At 27.3% G+C, this 23,944-nt stretch overlaps 1 protein-coding gene across 1 annotated transcript; it reads right to left on the bottom strand.

Moving 5' to 3' along the window:
- Positions 1–1,258: 1,258 nt before the first annotated feature.
- LOC113552055 (atrial natriuretic peptide-converting enzyme) lies at positions 1,259–22,846 on the bottom strand. Its single transcript, XM_026954722.1, has 10 exons — positions 22,514–22,846; positions 11,409–11,568; positions 5,021–5,237; positions 4,549–4,911; positions 3,767–4,215; positions 3,315–3,525; positions 2,744–2,907; positions 2,447–2,621; positions 1,989–2,233; positions 1,259–1,863 (listed from the first exon to the last, which is right to left on the bottom strand). Exons 1-10 carry the CDS (start codon positions 22,541–22,543, stop codon positions 1,565–1,567), a joined length of 2,313 nt encoding a protein of 770 aa, XP_026810523.1. The 5' UTR covers positions 22,544–22,846; the 3' UTR covers positions 1,259–1,564.
- Positions 22,847–23,944: the final 1,098 nt, after the last annotated feature.

The raw sequence follows: 23,944 nt of genomic DNA, 5'->3' as shown, positions 1-23,944 counted from the left end.
TATTAATTACAATACTATTTAGTATTTATTAATTGGATTTTTTTTTTTTATATGTATACCTATAATTCGTACTTACATACTTTATTATAGTATGATAACAATATTTTTGCATATACCTATATAATTAAATAACACTATTTAGTGTATACATGATTGGGTGATAACACGTTCCGTTTAAAATGGAATTTTCCTTTTTTTTGTGCGTCATATTTTCTTGTACTGACAAACTTCGTACTGAACGTTTTTTCCGTTGTAATCGCGTTATCTTCATAATATTATATATTTATATATTTATAGATATTATGTGCGTAAAAGAAAAACCAACAAGCCTGTACACAAAAAAAAATAATAATACAAAACAATATTGGTATTTACTATTTACTGTTTATCAATTACCTATTATTGAAATCAAAATAATATATTTTATAAACATATACATTATACGATACAGTTTTCAGCGTCAGCAGTCGAGTGATGAATATAACGAATAAGGACATAGAAAATAATGAAAAGATTCATACATACAATTTTATGTTCTATGCTGACAAAATACTGATGTCAAGATCCAAGGTTCAGAATGAGATATATCCTAAATATTCTAGTATTTGTATATTACTTAATGTAATATTATATGAATCCCAGAATCCCTACAACACTCACTATTTTTACCTCATTTAACATATATGTGTACAATTTAAGTCATTGCATAAAGTAAAGATTGAAACGGAGACAGTGGGTCAGCTTCTATTTCTAAGGGTATAGTTTTTATAATTTAATTATATTGCTATTAGTTATTTATTCTTCTATTTGTAACACGACAATTTGAGCTAATTTTTCAAAAAGCATATCTGCGTATTAACTAGTGGCAAAGTTTCAAGTCTCTACCATTATTTTTTCAATTACAATAAACACGAAATGTTCAATTTTAGGGCTTTTAGGGATTTACCCTAAAGGCCTAAAGTAGTAAACTGATATCCATACCAATTGAGACGAACAAAACAATTAAAAGTGTATCAACAAGAATTTAATGGTTAATTGGTTAAAATGTTTTAACTTTTAAAAAAACTTGCCCAAAATGTTAGGTTCAAATACACCACTTTAATACTCAGCTTTATAATCGTCAACATCAATTAAAACTAGCTTTTTTAGGCTATAGTAGTTAAGATGGTTTTGTAATAATATAAATAAAGCTCAAGAAATTATAATTTAATATTTAAAATAATTAATAAAAATAGTTATCTATTTTTAATCATTTAAAACAAAATTACACATGAAACAAATAGTGTAGGAAAATACAAAAATTATCAAATAAACAAAAAATTAAAAATTAAAAACATTTAAAATACATATTATTGTAATATTCTAATAAATTATCCGAAAAATAATTATTATAATTATTAACTTATACATATATTACTTAAATATAATATGATATCATACAGACATTTCGTATATATGTATAATATATAGTTTAATTGAACCAATAATAAATTAAAACAAATCACATCTGACGCATTATAAGACGTACATAAATATAACAAAAAAAAATGTGATAATATACTGCTTAACCGTCCTTTAGAACTGTATTTATCCATTTGTGGTTGGACTTTACACGATCGTAGAGCCTCGGTCTCATCATGCCGTCTGCCGAACATGCAATCCGCCAATTAGTGACACCCACCAAGACCCAGCTCTTCTTATTAGCTGATAGACACATCATCGGACTTCCGGCAAATTCTTCCTCTGTACAATCGTTATGATCGTAAATCGAATCGTAACACAACCCGTTCACCGTCGTGATGCTTATGTTGGTACAGCTGTCCATAGAACTTTCTTTAACCTCGATCCTCTGAAGGTTGTCTCCTGTAAAATTCAAATACGTATGTGGAATAACGTCGATAAATTACAAAGATACAATATAATAAAGTAATTAAATATTTAATTTATTTCACAATATTAAAGGTAAAAATAATTTTGGAAATACTAACGATTTTTTGCCCAACCCAATGTCTGGCAGTGTAGATACGGTACATCGTTCGTCTGGTCATCGTTCAGACACACCGGACGAATATGATCCGAATAAGTGACGGGTGAACTTAATTTGACTAAAACTAACGTGCTTCCTTCTACGGGCGACTTGACCATTCCGACAATGTGACGTTCTTGTTGCCATGGTGAAACGGCGTTCAACCTCACCGCTCCTAAACGTGCCACCCATTCGGCTTTGCTTTGCCTAAATAGCCACATACAACGATTTTTAATAATATTTATAAAATACTATAATATAATATTATAGAAGCTTTTAATTCAAACATTATTATGTAATATCTACGCTTATTCGTTCAATAGCAGTTGACAAGCCATGAGTAGTTACAATTTTTAAATCACAATTGGTGTGATTGATTCCAATGTTCCATATTATTTAAACAAATAATTTGATAATCACCCTTGAAAACATGAAGCGCTGGTGAGTAACCATTCGGAAGATATGAGACTACCGTCGCAAACATGGGTTCCACTTTTGTAGAGAATGGCATGCCATGGCCAATCACCGTGGGAAGCCATTTTATTTAAACCGTCAATACCATGTTTCTGTCTTCTGTTTGTCTGTATGCCGCAAACTGTGTAAGTGTAAACGGAAAAAAAATTTAAATACTCGCCGACGGACGATTTCAAACGGTATAAAAGAGAGTAGGTAGGTATACCACGATCACATATATAGGAATATATGTATATAGCTTACCGGCATCGCTACATGCGACGCGCAACACTTTTCTACTGGGACATGTGCCCAGGTTAAAAGTTATCTCGCTAGCGAATGGATCTACGACATGTGCGTATCGTGAAGCACCGGACGTTGTTGTTTGCGGGTCTTCGTCGTCGACAATTTCTACACTTGTCAAATTCCTATAATAAGGTATGGGCGTTATTATTGTTATTATACGCTGGTTGAGTTAATAATAGTACACGATTCTAGTATAATTGGACAGAATGACGTTGTACTTATACATAGGTAATAGGTATATATATATTTATGATATTTCGTTAATCGTTATACGTAGGTATTAACAATATAGCAGTGGCGTTGAACACGACTGTTACGCGTACTACAAATTATATTGAGCAGACATGAGTAAGTGCTATGTATCAGTTAATATTCATGTATTACTAAATTTCCTGGATTTGTACGATTAAATTTATGAGAGTGGAATATTTTTCAGGTGGTCAATATATGCATTATGATTTTTATATTTTGGCATCTCTGATGCGGTGTGTTATTGAAATAGGACGGTATAATTAAGGTGTTTACTTACTGGTAATTTAGCGTTCGACAGAGTGATGTTGCGATTGTTTGAAGAGCTACGGACATCTTTTCGTTTGGAATGTCTGTTTGAAAATTAGCTGCACACAACTTACCCGACATTCCTTGTTCGACGAAAAACACGAAACCTTCAGTCGGGTACGCGTCAACAGTGGCTAACGGCAACATTTGATCTACAGACCTGCCAGTCGACGAAATCAGTACTAAATGCAAAATAAAATATAGTGGTATTTATCATAATACAATATATTATAGAATAAATAGCTCGAAAACCGTTCTCTAAGTGCCTAAGTGTAAGTATTCGTATTGTATCCACACGATCAAATTTATAATTTTTAAATATTTTACTTAATATATTCGTCTCGGCTTATTTATTTATTTGATTTATCGTACTATTATAATGTACGACTGTACGAGTATAATATATTATAATTATATACTCACGACAATTGCGTTCGTCAGTCTCGCCCGGACAGTCGACCACACCATCGCACCGTGACCGGGCTGGGATGCATGTCCGGGATGTAATGCAGTGCAGGTAACCAGCGGGACAGTAGCCACAAGTTGTCTCGTCCGACATGTCAGGACAGTCTAGGACGCCATCGCACAGTCGGCCCGACAACCCGGTGGTCCGGAGCTTGTAATCGCAGCCGGGCTTAGACGTGCATGTCGATCCGATGTTGCTATAGTCGGGCAACCTAGCACAGTCAAAACCGCCCAGCAATTTCTCTGGTATCCGGTGGCCGCAACCTGCGGTGAATAACCGACAGCTGTGCTTGCACGGCAACATCACCTCGTCTCGTCCGAGCTTGAGGTCTGGCTTGCACGCCGGTTGCAATAGTTGACAGACAAAGTCCAACGTTCTCTGGTAACATTCTGCGTCTACCAGATCTCTGTGGGGAGATAAATAGAAAACAGATGTGTATTATATTATATAATAAGGTAAATATGAGTAAAACGTTAGATAGGGGATCTACTGGAAATAGTCCTAAATAGTAAAATTATGCATGGATGATGTTCCAAATTCGTCCCGAAATAAAAATTATTCTTATATTGAATATAGCTCATATAAGCTGTATTCCCTGGATTAAACCTCGAGGAGATGAACCAAATTTCATCCCAAACATTTGGTTTTATAATATTATTTTTTAAATTCAAAATAGTAATATTATTTTGCTTATTGATAATACGCGTAGCGCAGTTGCCACAATATATATAATACTAACCTGAATGCAATCAAATCGTCGTGAATTTCATCCAAATTTTTATGTCCAAAATGATTAGGATAACTCGTCAAATTATATTCCAAAACGGATTTACACAAATTCAGTCTTACAGGCGTGCATCGTCTCGGAGGTGGTGTGGTTGGATGAAATTCTATGGTTGATATTTCTGGAGCTATTGTCGACGGTTTCGTAGATAGCAAAGCATTGTTGGTAATGTGTTTGATGTGCAAACTTCCTGGGATGATTTTCGTTGAAGGGTATAAACGACGAAATGCCGATAATATTTCTTCTACTGTAACAGATGCTCTCCATCTAACTGGTTCGAATCTTAACCAGAAATCCACTTTCAAGCTGCCCTCATCACTAAAAATAAAAGAAAATTACTCTCTGTTATTACAACCTACGCTATTGTCTATTATTATTTATTATAAATAGACGTATCATATGATTAATTAAATATTATGGTTCTTACGGTTCGAGTGAAATAATTTCGGCATCTATGAATTTTTTTTGTATCGGACTACTGCTTATAATATTTTTTATTAAATGTGTATAGTTCAAAACAAAACGTTGATAGTCTTGACTGTCTGGGTTGTCATAGTCAATTAAATCTATTCCCTTTTCGTCTGCTCTCAAATCACCTCTAAATATCTTTTCTTCGCCGTTATACGTACGTTGTAAATAATCATCTGAAAACCATACTAGTTATAGGTTTAAAGTACATTAATTTTATATTAAAAAATTTTGCAATTAACGGTACTAAAGTACCGTTCTGATATGAATATAATTTATTTACTAATTGATTAGAATTTTACGGTTATATTACATCACACAAAATATATTGAAGTTAATAACTGAATCTTTATTTATTATTTTGTAACTTTTTTCAATCCGTAATTTTTAAATTTAATTATATACCTAAAACGTATACTATTTTATGTTTATCTCAAATAATATAATCGATCTTAAAAATATTAATTGACATTCTAAAAAAAAAAATCAATTCCATTTAAACAGTAATTACTGTTCACAATTATTAAATTGTATAATGGTGTTAAACTATGTATTTATAATTTAAATTTAATTTATTAATTTATTCCATCTTTATACTTTTTTGTGCGTCTGCTATGGTCGTGTAACTTCTAAACGACTCTATTGATTGAGGTCATATTTTTACCAAATATTTCTAGTGTCGAGACAATAGTTCATAGCTACTTTTTACTTTTAAAAAACCAACCCTTAAAGTATATATAAGTAATATTATTTTATAATATTAATATGGATCGTCACTGACAGTCTTCACAGGCGTTCGTGGTTTCATTGATACGTTATGAATGCGATTCATTTGCTAATATTACGTAGCTCTCTGTCGTGGATTCTACGGTGCCCGTTAAATGAGGTCGTAAACCCGTAGAGCAGTCAATTTGCTAATAGAAGTCTATATTAATCGTGTTAATTTGTTTTTAATCTCACACAAACAACGTCGTGTGGGTAATTTAATGCATCATTTTCATAAAATTAAAAGATTTTTGAAAAATTGTAAAGTGTGAAATGGTCGGCCAGTTATAAAACAACATACAAGTTTGTATTTTATTTTTTTTACATAAATTGTATCATGTATAGAAACGTTAGAAACATCGGTACCAAAAAAAAAAACACGATCAAATATTATTAGACGTACACTACTATATAAAATCAAAAACCTTAAACAGATAACCCAAATAAATCCACAGTTTTCAACTGATTTTATAAAATTATCGTTAACAAATTCAACCAGGTCCGTAGCATTGTAGACTAATTCGTATTATTTATTTTTTACTTTTCAACCCATAAATAACGAATATAGTTAATCACGAAAAACTATCATTTTTTAATTTATATATTGTTGCCATCGATTTCAGGAAATAAAAAAGTTTATAATATTTAGTTAACATAACCCAAACTACTGTGTTAAAAATCTATGCAGTTTATATTCAACAGAGATTAAGGAAGAGTAAATACATGGACGTTTAATCTGTCACGGACAACGTTGTACAGGATCAGCTAGACTATTTAATAATTGTATATATTAAAGGTACTATATTTAAATTTGAGCTTTGCAAATTACATAATATTATTTTTACTTATTATAGGTACACTTTACCTATATAGATATATTAAAAGATACATTTTAAGTCTTAGTTATTTAATTAAAAGTTTAACTTATAAATCAAAATAATTATAAAATACCTCCTAAATAATTCCACTCTAGGTGACGTCTATCCCATCTACCCCTTAATTATCGGGTCAATAAGTTTGTATAGTTACAGTTATGATACGGTACAGCTAAAACATAATTTATTAAAATAATATTAAATTTGACTAAATATGTGTTGTATAAATATGTAAATATGTAATGGTATTTTGCTCAGCCGTGCGTGTATTATGCGTGTAACTAAAATTTAATATCGATTGTTCGTTACATTTTTTTATTCCTAAAAGCATAAATCGAATCACGATCACCTAATTGCAGCTCAAGACAGAAAATCAATTTCCTTTATTTATACATATTTTTTATTGTTATTATTATATATTTACGTATTTTTTAAGCGTTTCTGCCGAGTGCCGAGGAACAAAATACAACGACTCATAGATATGTAGACGTGTGTTGCATGAATAGAAAAATACAACACAATGGATACGGTTGATCATGGGTGAAAGGAAGCGCCGTTTTGTTACACTTTCAATCGACAAACAAATACCAAAACTACCAATATATTACACGCAGTCTATACGAAATAATGTCTAATGACTGTATTATACATTGATATATATATACGTTGGGTGGATATTGTACGAAATTCATTATTGCCCAAATAATAATTACGTGTTCTTAATAAAACACGTGTATAAGTATATCTATAATCAATTTCAGAAAAGAGAATATTTTTGGCCATAGATGGAAACCTTACAAGACCCGCTGTATACGTTCATCGTAGACATACAAGGTATTTAATAACTAAAAAATATAATATTGTGTCTGACGACTTTCCAATTTATTTATGGTGCCTGCGTCACAAAGGTTTAATTTCTATTCATATATACCCATGGCAACTATTTGAAAGGTCATTTGCTACAGGAAATGATTGACAACATAATATACATTTTTAAAATTATATAAACGTACTTTATACATTCTTTACGCATATTTTCAACTAAAGATTTTAAGATATTTATTTGAGTATTAAAGTGACATATTAATGATTATTCTTATTAATGGAAATAATACATTTTCTGATTGATTATAAGTTGTAACTTTAAAGTTTCAATAATAAATTAGTAATTACTATAAGTGCTTATACTTGCATAATATTTATTATTTAATTATATTATATAGGCATTTCTAAAAACAAATAAAAATAGAGATTTTAATTGAAATTTACTGATTTTATAGAATGCTAGTATAAGGACATTTGTTTTCCTCTATAACAGAAACATTTGAAAAATTTCATATACTTAATAAACAATCTGAATAAAAGTTTTTGAAAAACGTTAACATTTAGGAATTATTATTATATCTATTTAATATAACTAGAATTTAATCTACAACTATTTAAATTTAAAAAGCAGTGCCAGGCTGAAAAATAAAGTCAATCATCACTGTGCTTTCATTGGCATAAAATAAGTTATCAATTATCGATTAACATATACATGATATATAAAAATCTATATAATAGGTAAATTGTTTTCACTATATATCTGAAATCAAGTAAAACATGTTTCTATATCTATATTGAGTCACTCCTTTTAATCAAGTCACTCGTGTTATCAATTTAAATATCAAACATACTTATTGTAAAATAAAACTTACAGTTAGTCTGTTTTCCAAAAAATAACAAAATAAAAATATTTATATATCACTTAAAAATAATTTAAATCAATAAATAATTGATTAGTATTTAATCAAGTTACAAGTATTTATCTTATACAACCTTCAATAGTTGTACAAAGGTATAGCAATTAGCAGATACTATAGGTATAGACTTTAATACAGCAACTTCCCCCTTTAACAACTGAGTGTTTACACTATTCTTGAGTCTATAGTATATTGATATTACCTTGTTAAAACTTTATTGAATAAGTATTAATTTATTAAAAAAAAAAAAAAAACATTCGGAAATTTGATTCATTTAATGAGATAAGTAGGTAATGACTAATGAATAAATAATCAACCCAATATTTTTATGACGAAGTTCTATAAAACTGATATAGGTACTTGATCAAATATAAAATAGGTACGATAGACTTTTGGTCTCAATATCTGACATTCCAAGAATCTGATCAAGTGGTAATACCACTGTGGTATTTAATTAGAAATAATAACTGTGTGCTATATCTACACTTAATTTCAAATATTACCTACTAGTATTAGTTATTATTTATTGCTCATTGCATTGCTTTTGTAACAAATCAATAATTAATTAACATAAATACCTACTCTATTTGTAAAAAAAAATATCTAAACTTTAGAAAACGTAACATAAACAAGTAATTATATAGTCAATATGAACCGAATCAGGTTCCCTAACAAGAACTTAATAGTACTATAGTAGGTAGGCTAATTTTAGTAGTTGGTAATAAAAAGATTTAGACGATTTAAGTAACTTGTGGAATAATGTGTATTCAGACAAATCAATGGTTTTTATTATATAACTATATTCATAATATATATAAACTGTAATTCTAATGGTTATTGAACCGAATAAACATTATAATCCAAATGAAATAAGACAAAACCTCCCATGAAATCACTTATCTGTGTTCTTACCTACAATCCCATAAAATGTATTTTAACACGGTGTCAAAAAACGTTATTTCATTCCAATGATAAAAAAAAACTTATAGAAAACCCGTTAGCAAAATACCTGCTAAAGATTCTGTAATTTGTATCTAGTAAAAACTGTTCATCAACAAATGATCATTTTTTAATCATTCAACAGAGCTATAACTATTTAAATGAACGTTTAATCGATTAATTACAAACCGATAACTTCATGGGAGAATCGTCGATTAAACAAAATACCTCATTAATTGCCTTATGCTTTGTAAACAAAAATACTGTTACCACACTTATTAAATATTAAACGATATGTTATCCATGTGGGCACATGTCTTATATCAAATTTTATGTAGGTATCTATATTTTAATTTGTATAATATTATAATATTTGTATATTTATTAATATTATCAACGTGTATTTTATTTTCGAATATTAGTATTACAAAATGTAATATAATTTGCAAATTATGTATAAATTATTGTAAAACGTCTTTTTTTAGTTATTATTTTAAACTATACAATAACAGATATATTTACATGGCGAATAATTTCACTTAAATAAGACACACTCAATGAATGAACTCTACCTAACTTCTTTTCTGTGATTCATATAATATGTATTACAGTTACATAATTTGTTAATAAAACTTTTCAAATACACGGTTGATATAAATTGAAAAATACTATTAGGTAACTATATCGAAACACGAGTTTACTCAAATACATGATTTTAATTGAAAAATCATAATGTTACATAGAGTATATTATTATATTAAATTCAATTTGACTTATACTACAATTATGTTTCGAAAAATATATTTTTATTATTCAAATCGTGGATCTAGATTAGATATTGTATACAATTTAAACGCAGATACCTATATTTCTTGAAGTTAAATAATAACATATACGTATAGGTACTATATATAGGAAATAACTATAACACGTATATGGTACCAACTATAATTATTAAGTATTTACGTTTAGGTAGTATCTATATTCGGTTACCTATACACTTACGTATCTATACTTTGAATGCACTTTTATTTAATTGGCATTGTAGGTTTTAATTTAAATAAAACAACCATTGGTTGTATAATTTACTTACTTACCCATATTATAAAATCAATGACAGATGCAACTTAAAAACCTACTCATTTCAAAACAATAACTATAAAATCAGAGTGTGGGTTAACATTTGTAAACAACTTAATATATAGGTGTCGAATAATGAATGATGATTTTTGCACATAGATTCAGCTATAGTAAAGGACAATATCAATATGATCAATTGATAAATACATAGCGAATTACCTTTATATAAGAATATAGTACCTATATGAAACATCGTGTATTACTTAAAGAAACCAATCATCGTGTGATATTGTGATGAAACCAATACTATTTTAAACCATGATTTATTGATCATAATATAGATGACCCGGTTGCTTGATGATAACGTAATATTCAACTACTATTTTAATACAATGAGGAAAATGTATAATCATAAAAATTGAATCAAAATACTTGATCGAATAATTGTCATCGTAAAATCAATAACAATAAAAAATAAGGTGGGCAAGTGGGTACCGCTCTGCTATAGTAGACTATTAGTAGTTGTGGTATCGAGTGGGTCACTGTTATGGATGTGTTATATATCATATTTGAATCGAATGATATATCATTGTATAACGTTTCTAAGTGGAGACAATCTATCCTATATAATTATAAGTATCTATATTTCATGATATATTTTTTGATATACCTATTAAAGTAATTTATTTTACATTTTTACTGTAAGTATTACAGTAGGTTTAATTAAATTTTGAAAAAATCATGACAATTATAGCTTTAAAATATATTTAACTAAAAATTATTAAATAAATCAATATAATCTATCTACTAGTAATAGCTATCATAAAATATTACAATAAACTGTTAATTACAAATTTTATATTTGGAATTTAATAGGTAGGTACTTTATAATTTATAGTGAAATAAAATAAATTATAATACATTACGATTAAAATTGATTACTTACATCCCGCATACAAAGATAGCGAAAATATCAACATAAACACTAAAATCGTTTCGATAATGCAACACCTCCATCGATATCTTTGGCTGAATTTTCTAGTGAATTTGAGTTCGCTGTCAGTCGTTGATGCATAAGAGCTCGTTGCCCCACTAACAACTGATACCTAAAAATAAATCATAAAACTCATAAAAAAAAAACTTAAAAAGTACACATATATTTATGCAGTTATACTTAGTTATTTGGCCTATTGGGATGTAAACCAAAACAACATTTAAAATACTATTTTACTAAATAAAAAATTGATCAACTATGTAGGGCAAAAAGTATAACACATAGTGTTGTTCAAACAGCCAATTATACAAGTGCATTGACTCTAAGTCTAAATAACTAGGTGTAGGCGTATCATTTGAAAGAGAAGATTCTGTTTCTACAACTCATAATACATATTTTGGTAAGCAATTTGAGGTTGACAATGAGTTAAAATAAACTCAGTGGATCCGGCAATACAATACTATATGTAACCACGAAGTTGATATTACTCAAATTTCTTGAGATGTCCAGCAGATACATAACACAGAGAATAGATCTAGTCGGGCGAAAGCTTGCAGGGATAGAATATTAAAAAGATAGTTAAATGGGTACCGCTCTGCTGTACATTATAGGTGTCGAGTGGATCACTATTGTAAATTTGTAAGTGTGTTCAATTTTAATTCGTATATCACTGTATACGAAAAACGATTTTTGTTTGACGATTCTTTAATAAATAAGTAATTTCGTCGAAATTGGAACTTAAAATATCTATAGAAAATAATTGTCTTTATAATTTTTTTTAGTTTTTATGATTATAGTATGAACTACTTATGAAGAATCTTGTATTAAATTTTTAAGACTTAGATACAAAAAGAAAAGTTTTTTAGTACTTTTAACTACAAAATTCTCGATTTTCCTTAATTGTTTGTTTGGTTTTTCTGATTATAAAAATAAGAACTGTGAAATTTAAGTTTGTCCTCTCTAAGGTAGACACAAACTAAATCAAAAATACCCTTATTTTTAAATATTATTAAACATTTTATAAACAACTTATCGTTTACTCGTCCACAAAAAAAAACACACCGTTGTAAAATCAAAAGATTCATAGCTCAGAGTCTAAAATAAACCTATACTTCATAGGTTAAATACCAAATCACAAAACCCCATTTAAACGCTAACAATATTATTGATGGTTTCAGTTACTTGGTTGTAGAATACAATAATTTAACTACGCTATGTTATGGTATTACGAAAGTTATGCAAGAGTACCTATTTTATTGCTCCGCGGTGCGTTGAAATACTGGTACGAGATACACAACGATAGCACAATGGAAGGTCGAAATCGTTGAACTGAATATCATGTTTATGTATATATTATACAGGATGATTTTAAATCACGGTCAATGCCGACACATTAGTCGTTTGATGAGCCCACGATGTTCTGACAATTGTTATTATTGCTGTTGCTATAAACGTTTAGCTATACTACGCCTATACACGATATAGGTACGTACAAATACAAATTTATAATAATTTATAAGTAGGTCAGAGAACGCACGGAAATCGAGTAAAATAATACTAATATAACTATATTTAAAAAGATATTATATATCCTATTTAGATTATAGTACCTACATTTGATAATATATAATATCTAAAGCTATACATTACATACGAACCGACTTTACGATAAAGCATAGATGAAGTATGTTTCTTATAAAATCGATTATTTTTAAAGGAAATTATTACATTTTTAAACAATAAAATTTTTATTTCTTCAAGCGTACCTATAAATACTTCATTATATCAAATCAGTACTACTTCAGTGGCGCAACCAGGTGAGCCCCCCTCCTCCTAGAAAAGTAATTTTATTGTTATTACAGCAGTACAATTATTGTACTTACCTTTATTTTTTACATTTAATTATCATTCAATTTTATAATATAATTACAATATTTACATTAATCAAACAATAAAATAATAATTAAATTTGTTTGCTACCTACTTTAAAATAATTATATTTTTGGACCTCCCCCTTAAAAAAATTCTGGTTGTGCCACAGTACTACGTCATATTAACATGGTATACAAACAATGAACTATTTAATTTCAGTATGCAGGTGTAATAGCTACTGATATACTAAAACATAATAAAATAATAACTAATAAATTAATATGAGAATCAATTAGTTAAAATTCAATTTGTTTTCGCTTAATTAGTTTAATAATTTAATTTTTACTTATTAATTTCGAAAATAATTAATTTGGTTAAAATTAAAAAAAAATACATCTTTTAGTCATCCTATAGCATAATAATGATACTTTATTTTAAAAAATATATTATAATACGAGATAATTAATTTCTCGATATTATAGTTTATTAACAAATTTTAAACCGTTAATAATTTCCACATTACTTATATATATAATGACTCTATCAAGTCACTATACTTATATAATCATAAATAAAAATAATTAAATAAGCTGTCAAAATATATATATATATATAGATGCATGATGCATACTATTAAATTTAGTGACATACGACATCATGAGTAGTCTGAATTGAAACTATGTAAAAAAAAAATATAGGTTAATATAATATGTTATACTAAACCAACGGCCAAACACTATATATATTTCTATAGAAATTAGAACATACCTAATAATTGCGCTAAATTTAAATTTAGGTACTTACATAGTATAAAATGTATAAAATGTATAAATTGCAACAATCCTGTATACAATTTAATTAATTATACGAAGTTAAGTAGGTACCTTAGAACAATTATAAAAATTAATGGAAACAATTATATACGTTTCTAAAAACTATGAATATGCATCCGCAAATAGTTTGATATTACCTAAAAACTTTATAAAATATTTTCATTACTTAACAAATATATATAAGATGCAAATTAATAAAATAGGTATACGTTTTTAATAGGTGCCTATACTAATATAGCTTTTTAATTTATTTTAATTTAATACATTATTATAACACGTATTATACTCGTATAATTTTTATATATTTTTCTTTAATGATTCTAAAAAAGTAGAAAAAAATGTTTGCCAAATACTTAGTAGTAACATGTATAGCTAACTAAATCTATTTTACGTCTTAATTTATTCAAAGAGCTCTCTGCAGAAATCGAATCTATAATAAGACTATCCAATTACCGGTGATAATATACTCAATCTATATCATCAGTATTCAGCTATATTATATTAGTGAATTATTTTTAATATTATTTTGCACGGTTTACATGTTTATCTATCCGTGAGATTAACAAATATCGTTTTATCGCCGGTTCTTATTAATAAACGAGAGAGGAAACAACACTATTTAGATGCGTTGCGTTCATTACAATTTTCAGTGGGGGAAGTAGGTAGCTGATGTTAAATTATTATAGTACAAATACTATACAAATAATAACGCACTTCGATGGAGAGCTAATGACACTGCTACACTGGACAAACGACACACCAATCAATACAGAAAGAAAACAGAATATCAAATTATTATAGTTGTATATTATAATACTTCGATAAACATCTATAGGGAATGGCTACAACTATCTCCGCGGTTAATTTTAATAATTACCTACTCGAAAGTGTTTATTTAAATTTTTAATTTGCAAACCCAACTAATTCAACGTAAACTAATTCATTCATCTTACGTGCCTATAACTACCCGTACATATATATATATATATACAGCGGTGGTTAGCCCAATTGTCTCGTGCGATTTTTTTTCGCTTTTAAGTGAAATTTTTTTAACAAAATTAATATTCCATTGTCGAAATCTTATAGCAGTAACAAGACTAAATTTTCGTGGGAGTCCCGTTTAATATAAGATTACCTGAGAAGGAAGTGTCATGGTATAATGAAATTGAAAACTTTTACTCGGAAACTACAATATAAGTTCCCATGGAAAACGCGCTATATAATATACATAATAATTATAATTTATAATATAGGTACCTACTAACTAAATTTAATTTGAAAGTGTAACATTTTAAAAATAATTTGATTCCCATTCATATACAAATGAAGAAAGTATCTATATTTTATTAACTACCATCCTTATAATGTGAAAAATTTTCTTGTATGCAATATGTATTCTTTGTGTATTATGTGAAGGAATTTTTGTTTTAAATTTCTAAAATATACTACATTTAGAAAATACATAACTAACATTTTACAATTATTATTATTATATATGCACACATTCTTATGAATTAATAGCTATATACCTAGTTTATGTTTCATATATATATTGTCATACACGAAAAAAAAGTGAAGACAGTTATGTTTTTGTTACAACTAGAACTAAAATGTAATACTTACATGTAAAAAATTAATTTTTAAATACAGTAAGATGGTGCTAGTATACAATAAAAATATTTCACCTGATAGATTCTAGTGGTTATCAAGTAATAAATATATAAATTTTATTCGAAAAAAATGTTACAAATATATGACCAGCCAAAAAAAATTTATATTTGTATCGTTGTAGTGTAATTGATCATAAGGTTAGTGAAAAGCAAAAGCAGTAAAAATACTAATAGGCATACATTTTCCTAAAAATCTAATGAACTGTTTGATTAATTTATTAAATATATACAATGTAATATACAGTATAATGTAATACATTTTTGGTATATTTAAGACAATAAATAAAATATCAAAAGACTGAAATGTCTATTGAATATTATGATTGCTCTTACATTTATAAACTTAAGGTATAATTTCAATACTACACAATACATTTCCTAACCTAATCAATAATCATATATTATAAAATAAGTAATATAATCTATTAATTTAACCTATACCTACTAATATAACATAAGATAATGCCTGACCCGGCTTTTCATGGAATAAAAATTAATGTCATTGTAAAAACTAATCAGAAGGAACTTACAACGGTATATTCTTTATTCACATCTTGACACTCAGTTATCCATTTTCAAGGAACACGAGTTCAGTTTCTTGTTTATAATAAGTTACATATTAATTATTAAGGAATCAAAACATATGTTATTAATATACCGTTTATCAAAAAATGTCCGAGTTTTTAGGGAGATGTCCTCGAACGAAAAAAACACGAATTAATTCTATAAATGTAAACATAATACAAAAAATATGATATATATTTTAAATATTTTTTTTTATCACGGATAAAAGAATATAAAATAATTATTGTAGATTTAAACAAGGTCAATATTAGACATTAGTATATAAGTAAACAAATGCTTTATTTATTTTAAATCAAATTAGTTTATAATGATGACGCGTAGAAAAAAACTACGTTAATTTCTATAAATTAAATAGACTAACAAAGTAACAAGTTAGTTAGAGCCAACAAGTTAATTTTGAATATTTAAGACTTAATATTGTATTGTAAATGTACCTATACATATTTGAATAAAAAATGTTAAATATGAGTTTATAGTGTTTATACTATCCGGGTATATTAATATCATTATTTTTGATTATCAGATTTTTTCAAAATATGTATAAACCGTTTCTACTCTTGAAACATTTTTTGTGTCGTCTATATGAAATAACAAAATTCCTCTGCATATACTTATTATATATTTAAATTTTTAATTAATTTTACCTTTTTAGTAATTTTTATCTCTCAACCACGTGTGACGTGTATATGTAAAAAATACAAGTGGATAATATAATAAATGTATACTTGCACTGCAGTTGCATTTATAAAAGGTAATTTACAAAACAAGCTCTCACTTTATATTTTATGACTCCGTCGTAGAAACTCCATTACTTGCAATATTCACCTCAAAATAGTTAGTATTTTACGTTTTAAGAATCTTCCTTTACAACATTATACATCTTAAAAAATTCAAAAACTAAAATATTTCGATAGTATATATTATTATGTATAAATACAATATACTGTAATTGTACATAGAAAGTATAAAGTATAAACCGTTGCTGCAGTCGAGAACAACCAGAAACTGGCCAATAAAAATTAACATGATACATCCATCAATACGTCATAATGCATCAGAAATTCCGTCTTGATCGTCGTTAAATTTTTAAAAATCTAATGAACATTGAACCAAAGTGTATTAATATTTTTATAACAATATTCTAGTATTATTATGAGTAATATGCCTATATACATTATGTACACAAATGTATATAATATCATACTATCTACGGTGTTGGAATACAAGAATACAACTGTATAGTAGGTACGCACATCGCTCTGACGCAACGGCCCGTAATGCGCGCGCGTTTTACGTTTACAAAGCCGGAATTATGATTATATCGTTGACCTAGTTGCGTGTTTTACCTGTACGGGCAATAATATAGTGTTTGTGTTTCACTCAGTTTCAGAGACGTCGTATAATAATGCCTATAGTCGGCCACTCCGACTCGACGACATAAAAAGGAAAAAAAATAGCAATAAAATAAAATAATACTGCTTAATGAGTCTCGTCTCGTGTATCTAATAAATCGGACGGCGGCGTCGGGAATAACGGACGATCGTCGGTATATACATAGGTATAATAGTACTGCTGTATCTAGGTATGGATAATATATTGTATTAATAATAATAATAATAATAATACGCACATGCGTTTATACAGGGTGATTCACTAAGCATGCTCACCCCGTGTTTCTTCTTCGACGATGCATGCAAGTTATTCAAAATCTGATTTTTGGTATTTGAAAGTATAGGTAATAGACTTGAAGACCGTAATTTCGGATTTTCGACATTTTTATTATACTACCTACTTATAAAATTTCCTGTAGAGTTACAAACTTCTGTTTACGAAATAAGATAACTCCCTTTTATTGTAAATTATTAAGTGGGTATAATTTTTTCGAAAATTTTGACCTATCAAAGTCAACGAATAATATTTTTGTTATTCAACTTTGTGTAAAAAGAACATTTGGTATATCAACATTTTTAAAACAATAATCCAATTAATAATTTACTGTAAAAGGGGATTCTTATTTGACAAACAGAAGTTTTTATCACCTCAGAACACTCTTCAATAGAAACGCAAAAAATCTCAATACTTTAAAATATAGCCCTTAGGTACTAGGTATAATATTTTTAAAAATTCCAAAAATCAGATTCAGTATAGGTAGCTATATTGAAGAAAAAATAGGGTAAGCATGGTTAGTTAATCATCCTGTATATATTCATAGGTTCGTCCTGTTTCTGCACCGTAAATAACTTACATTATTTAAGCCCATATATATTATATTACTACCTATTGTTATACGTATGATTTCAATAATGGTTACCAGTTACGCGGTATAGGTAATAATAATGTGATCAATTTGTAACAATAATACACAATATATTAAGCACATACTCGTATATACATGTACACACGCCGGTGCTATATTATGATAGAGCAGCGAGGTCTATGGATTTGCAGTGTGAATTTTCATCGGTTTATCCATGCCCTAAACTCGTGATAATTTATTATTATTACTATAAGTTTAATATAATATGTAGGATGTATCTATTATATTATATTGTAATATAAATAATATGAAATTGGTACCTATTTTATTATATTAGCCCATAGTTATAAATTTACTATTATATATATATATATTTATATAAGTACTACATAGTGCAGATGTCGGTTATATGATATGAATTATATATGTGTCGATTATTAGACGCACGAAAAATAATATCTGAAATATATAGTTTTAGATTGTTTGTTCACTAGTATAACGATTTTACACATCTTACATTGCAGAGTACACATTTATAAGTTAAAATTTAACGTGACATTGACATACAGGCACAGGTACGGTATTAAATATTAATATATTATTTAAGTAGTTTAAGACCTCAGTATTCATATGGAATCAGTAAACTTTTTACTGACCCGTTATTTTCTAAACGTATTACTTCTTCTAGTCTACGATATTTGCCTAGAATATTATATAGGTATATTATATAATAGCTTGTAGGTTAACGTACATAATATATATATATATAAATTACTGTGAGAATTTTGAATTTTTAAAATTTATACAAAACACTTTAAACTGCATATTGTACTTGAACATTCAAATGCTGTACATAAAAATACTGTTTCCGCGCGTTCAGCATTAACACGAGTGACTCTGCAGCGATACGAAATTTTAAAACATATTATATCTTTATAGTTGGAGATCTATTTATTTTTTTGGTACACGAATAAATTAATTTATATATGCACAAAATCTTTTTTATATAAATACTTGTAGTTAATAATTTTACATCAACTTAATATAATATGCGTCACTTGATAATTTATCACGCCTTTTTTATTGTACAAAAATAACCGAATAAAACGTAATAACTTGTATACTTCGAATAACAATAACATTTTATTCAAAGAGCATAAATTATAAGCAGGTGCCACTGTGCCAACCGTGCTAGATACCATACTTACCTAGTTTGAATTTTAAATACATACAAACAGATGCATTTTGCACATAATTTGATGCGGTTATAAATTATATTATAATATCTATCTACATTACTATTACTACCAATATATACCTATGTATAGTCTAAACAATTTAAACCAATTATGCATATAGGTATAACCATATTTCAGGCATTATTCATATTCCTTCCGAATGAATTACAACTTTGTTTCCCTTAAAAGTTATTCGTTCGCGTAAACACGTCACACGATACTTGCACTCTACAGCAGCCCGCAGGACAGTATAGTAGGTAGCAGATATCGTTATGTATGTACAAAACTACATTAATCACTGCATCGTGGTTTCTCTTGCTTTCACGTGGATCGCGAACAAAACGAATAACAAAAATGTATATGTATAAATGGATTGAATTGACGCGTGAAATTTTATATAATCTATACGCGCGTCCTTCCATATAACAGCTCTAACCAGCTAAAGACCGTTGCGGTTCAAAGTCACGATTTTTTTTTTATTATCATTATACGTCATACTATTAAAACATATATCAACAGTTCGGCTTCCTCGTGGACTTGACGCATTACAGTTGGAAGGAATTGTAGCAAACTGTTTCACGTATTTGTGAAAAACAAGTGGAATAAATATTTTTTTTTAATGACACGGTTATTTATTTGAATTTAGTTAGTAGACGTAATGTTAATAATTTAATAGAAATAGTTGGACGATTAGACACGTAAAACAAAAGAAAAATAAATACGAAGAACTCAATGCTGACTTTTAACAATTTTAGTTTAAAACTGAATTAAATATGACATAATATCTAGCTGTAGTTATTAAAATTAAATCACTCCGTGAGTACCTAATTACGGTAAGTACAATTAAATGAAAATACGAATGTATCTCCTGTACTGAGTATCTACTGACTGCAAATTAAATCAAATTTATAATATACATAATACACTTATCTTGCATAATTATTATTATTTTACAAAAACACTACATCCTTTTCGATAAAATAATCCGAAATTCCTCAAATAATATAAAATATAATATAATAATGTAGCGTGAAAAATTATAACAATAAAAACTGTATTTATGAATGGGAAATCATTAAACACAGACATACATCTGAATAAAGTCACGTTTTAATTAATATCGTTAGCTATACCTACCGGCTATACCATTGACACACGTGATATACTGAATATCTTAAATATCTACTAATAAACGAAACTTATGCGTTTATTTAATATTTTCAACTTTCAAGCATTATACCTTAAAATATACTATAAATAACAAATTAAGATTAAAATAATGTATATTATAATTCATTAATTAATAGATAAGAATTCAACTGTCGTTAAACAAATACAAATAAAAAGAAAATGACTTTTCTAAACTATTTTTATTGTAAATTACTAAATTGTTTGTTTTTAGCTTACAACACCTTATAAGTGTTTATATAAACTAGACAAATATACCTAGATATAAGTAACTACTATAGTCGTGGTAAAAAGTAAGTTCGAAATTTTAATTTTCAAATTTGCGCCAAATGTATCTGATATAATTATAATAAAGTAATATTATTTTTTCTCAAAGAATAATTAATACAAATTTTTTTTAAATCATAGTGAATTGCAGGAATTTTTTAAAATAATAACCAATAATACACATTTTTTTGAAACAATAATCAAGATTGGTATAAATTGTTTTTATAAACTATAGAATATATGTAATAATAGATAGTTAATAATATGCAAAGCTTTAAAATATATAGACTTACAAAAATAATCTTTTTATATTTATTAAATTTTATTGTTTCAACATAATCTTTGTTTTTACAATTTTGAAAAATAACTTTATTATTCGTTACAGGCACGACGTATTTTAAATATATGAATAAACCAAGTCGTTAATTTAAAATGTTTACACGGGTAAATTTGACGCAAATAGGCTGTACCCAAAACAAATAAATTTTTTTTGGCGCAAATGGGTAACTCCTAATACTAAAGAATTTTCTTCTGCAATTTATTATAATGTAAGTAAGATATTATATTATGTTAAAAACTACATACCGTAAATCATAAATCCCAGTAAGTACTATACTGTATATTATATTAGTATAATACAGGTGATATTATAGTATATTAGTCTCTACAGTATAATGCATTAATACGTGTTACATACGAATCACTGTGTCCATATTACGTTGTGTATAAAACTACTAAACACTAAGTTTTGTTATAAGAACTTTTTTTATACACTAATTAGTAGTTTATAGGTGGTACCTATATTTATACTCAAATTTACAATTGTATAAAAATGGAACATATATAGGTACATATCGGCATACTATAAACAAAATATCAAAATGGGATAGGTAATACCTATACTTAGTCAATATCAATAATCAAATTAAATAATTTATCTAAATTTATTTTACCACATATAATTATTAATTATGGTATTATATATTTTGAAATGATTAATTAAGTACAAATCATTACATTTTTTAAATAGATTCATAAAAAGAACTAATTTTTAATGTTTACGTACATATACCTAATAAGTAGGTAAAATCTATTTATAGGTATTGTACTAGATACTGCGTGTATTGGATTATTTCAAATTGCTTACCTTTGTATCCCAGGGATTTTTTCCAGTCATTTTAATAAGACGATCCTTTACATCTTTTGACAAACTATTTAATTTGTATTATTTATAACATAAATGTACCTACTAATAATACTATAGTAGGTTTATCGAAGTAATATTTAATTTACACGCGTTCATAAAACTCATACACTAGTGAAAACGTTCAATAAACAATAACAAAAAGAACGATATATTAATTTGTGTTCATAACCAGAAATAATAATTTTCATAAAAACGTAAATATTATACTAAACAGTAAACACGCATTACTATAGAATTAAACTCTATATTCTTTAAGACGTCCTCGTGAATAGACTGTTTGCACATGTACTAAAAGTACCGATAGTCTTAGAGTCTTAGCCGTATCCGTTTGTTAGCGAAGTGGACGGGGAGATCACTTTCTCCGACGACATTTCCCCCGTTCCAGTTTTTTCTACAGTTCGGCGGTACAAGGATACGTTTTATTTTAGAAATCCATTAGTTAAATAGCCCGACTTCAAATATAAATGAATTTATACTTTGTTATGATTTCACAAAATTGTAAAATAATAATGTATTTTTAATTATAAACGCATTACAACTATAATACAGATATATAATATATTACTATATTTCATGTAGAAAACTTTTTAAAATCTTATTCAAATTTATAAAAGACATGATAGGTGCTTATATACGTAATACGTATAGGTATAAACTGTATATTCGCGCAGTATTTTTTATACCATAAATGTATCTCGCTGTATCGGAAAGCCTGAAAAGTTTAAATAAAATGAATATAAAAAAAATGGCTATTTGAAAATGTTGTATCTTCGGAATAAAATTGATCTATTTATTACTTATCTTGAAATTCGCGTATCCAATTCTTATTATCTACTTAAAAATAGATAAATCGAAATACTTAATATTCTAGATAAATAAAGTTTCTAATAGAATTTAATTATATTTTCTTTATCATTATGATTAAATATGCCTATATTAATTATATTTACTTTTAAATGATTATACAAATGTATTTTCCTTACCTTTTTAATATTATTAATAGTATTTACTATTTAGTAATAAATAGTACGGGTTTTATTGTTTTATTTGGCAAGAACATAATTTATTAAAATTAAAAAATGAATAACTGTAAATACTTAAAATTTTTACCAAATGATTAAATTATAATTTTCTAATTTTCTATTTTTGGTATAATTTTAAAAATATTTTAACACTTTTTTAACTATTTATGAGAAGTTTCGAATTTCTTAGTTTTTTTTTTCTATAAAAATGTTAATACAAATATATACGATGGGTCAACAGTTCTTATATCTGTAAGAAATAAATAGAAACACATAGACATAGGCACAATTTTCTTTATTGCATTTGAAGTTTTTTTTTTTCAAAAATTGTGGTTTACAAACTACAAAA

Source organism: Rhopalosiphum maidis, chromosome 2, assembly GCF_003676215.2.
Source record: "Rhopalosiphum maidis isolate BTI-1 chromosome 2, ASM367621v3, whole genome shotgun sequence".
Lineage (NCBI taxonomy): Eukaryota > Metazoa > Arthropoda > Insecta > Hemiptera > Aphididae > Rhopalosiphum > Rhopalosiphum maidis.
Note: the sequence above shows the minus strand (reverse complement) of the source record. Positions and strands in the feature narration are given on the sequence as shown.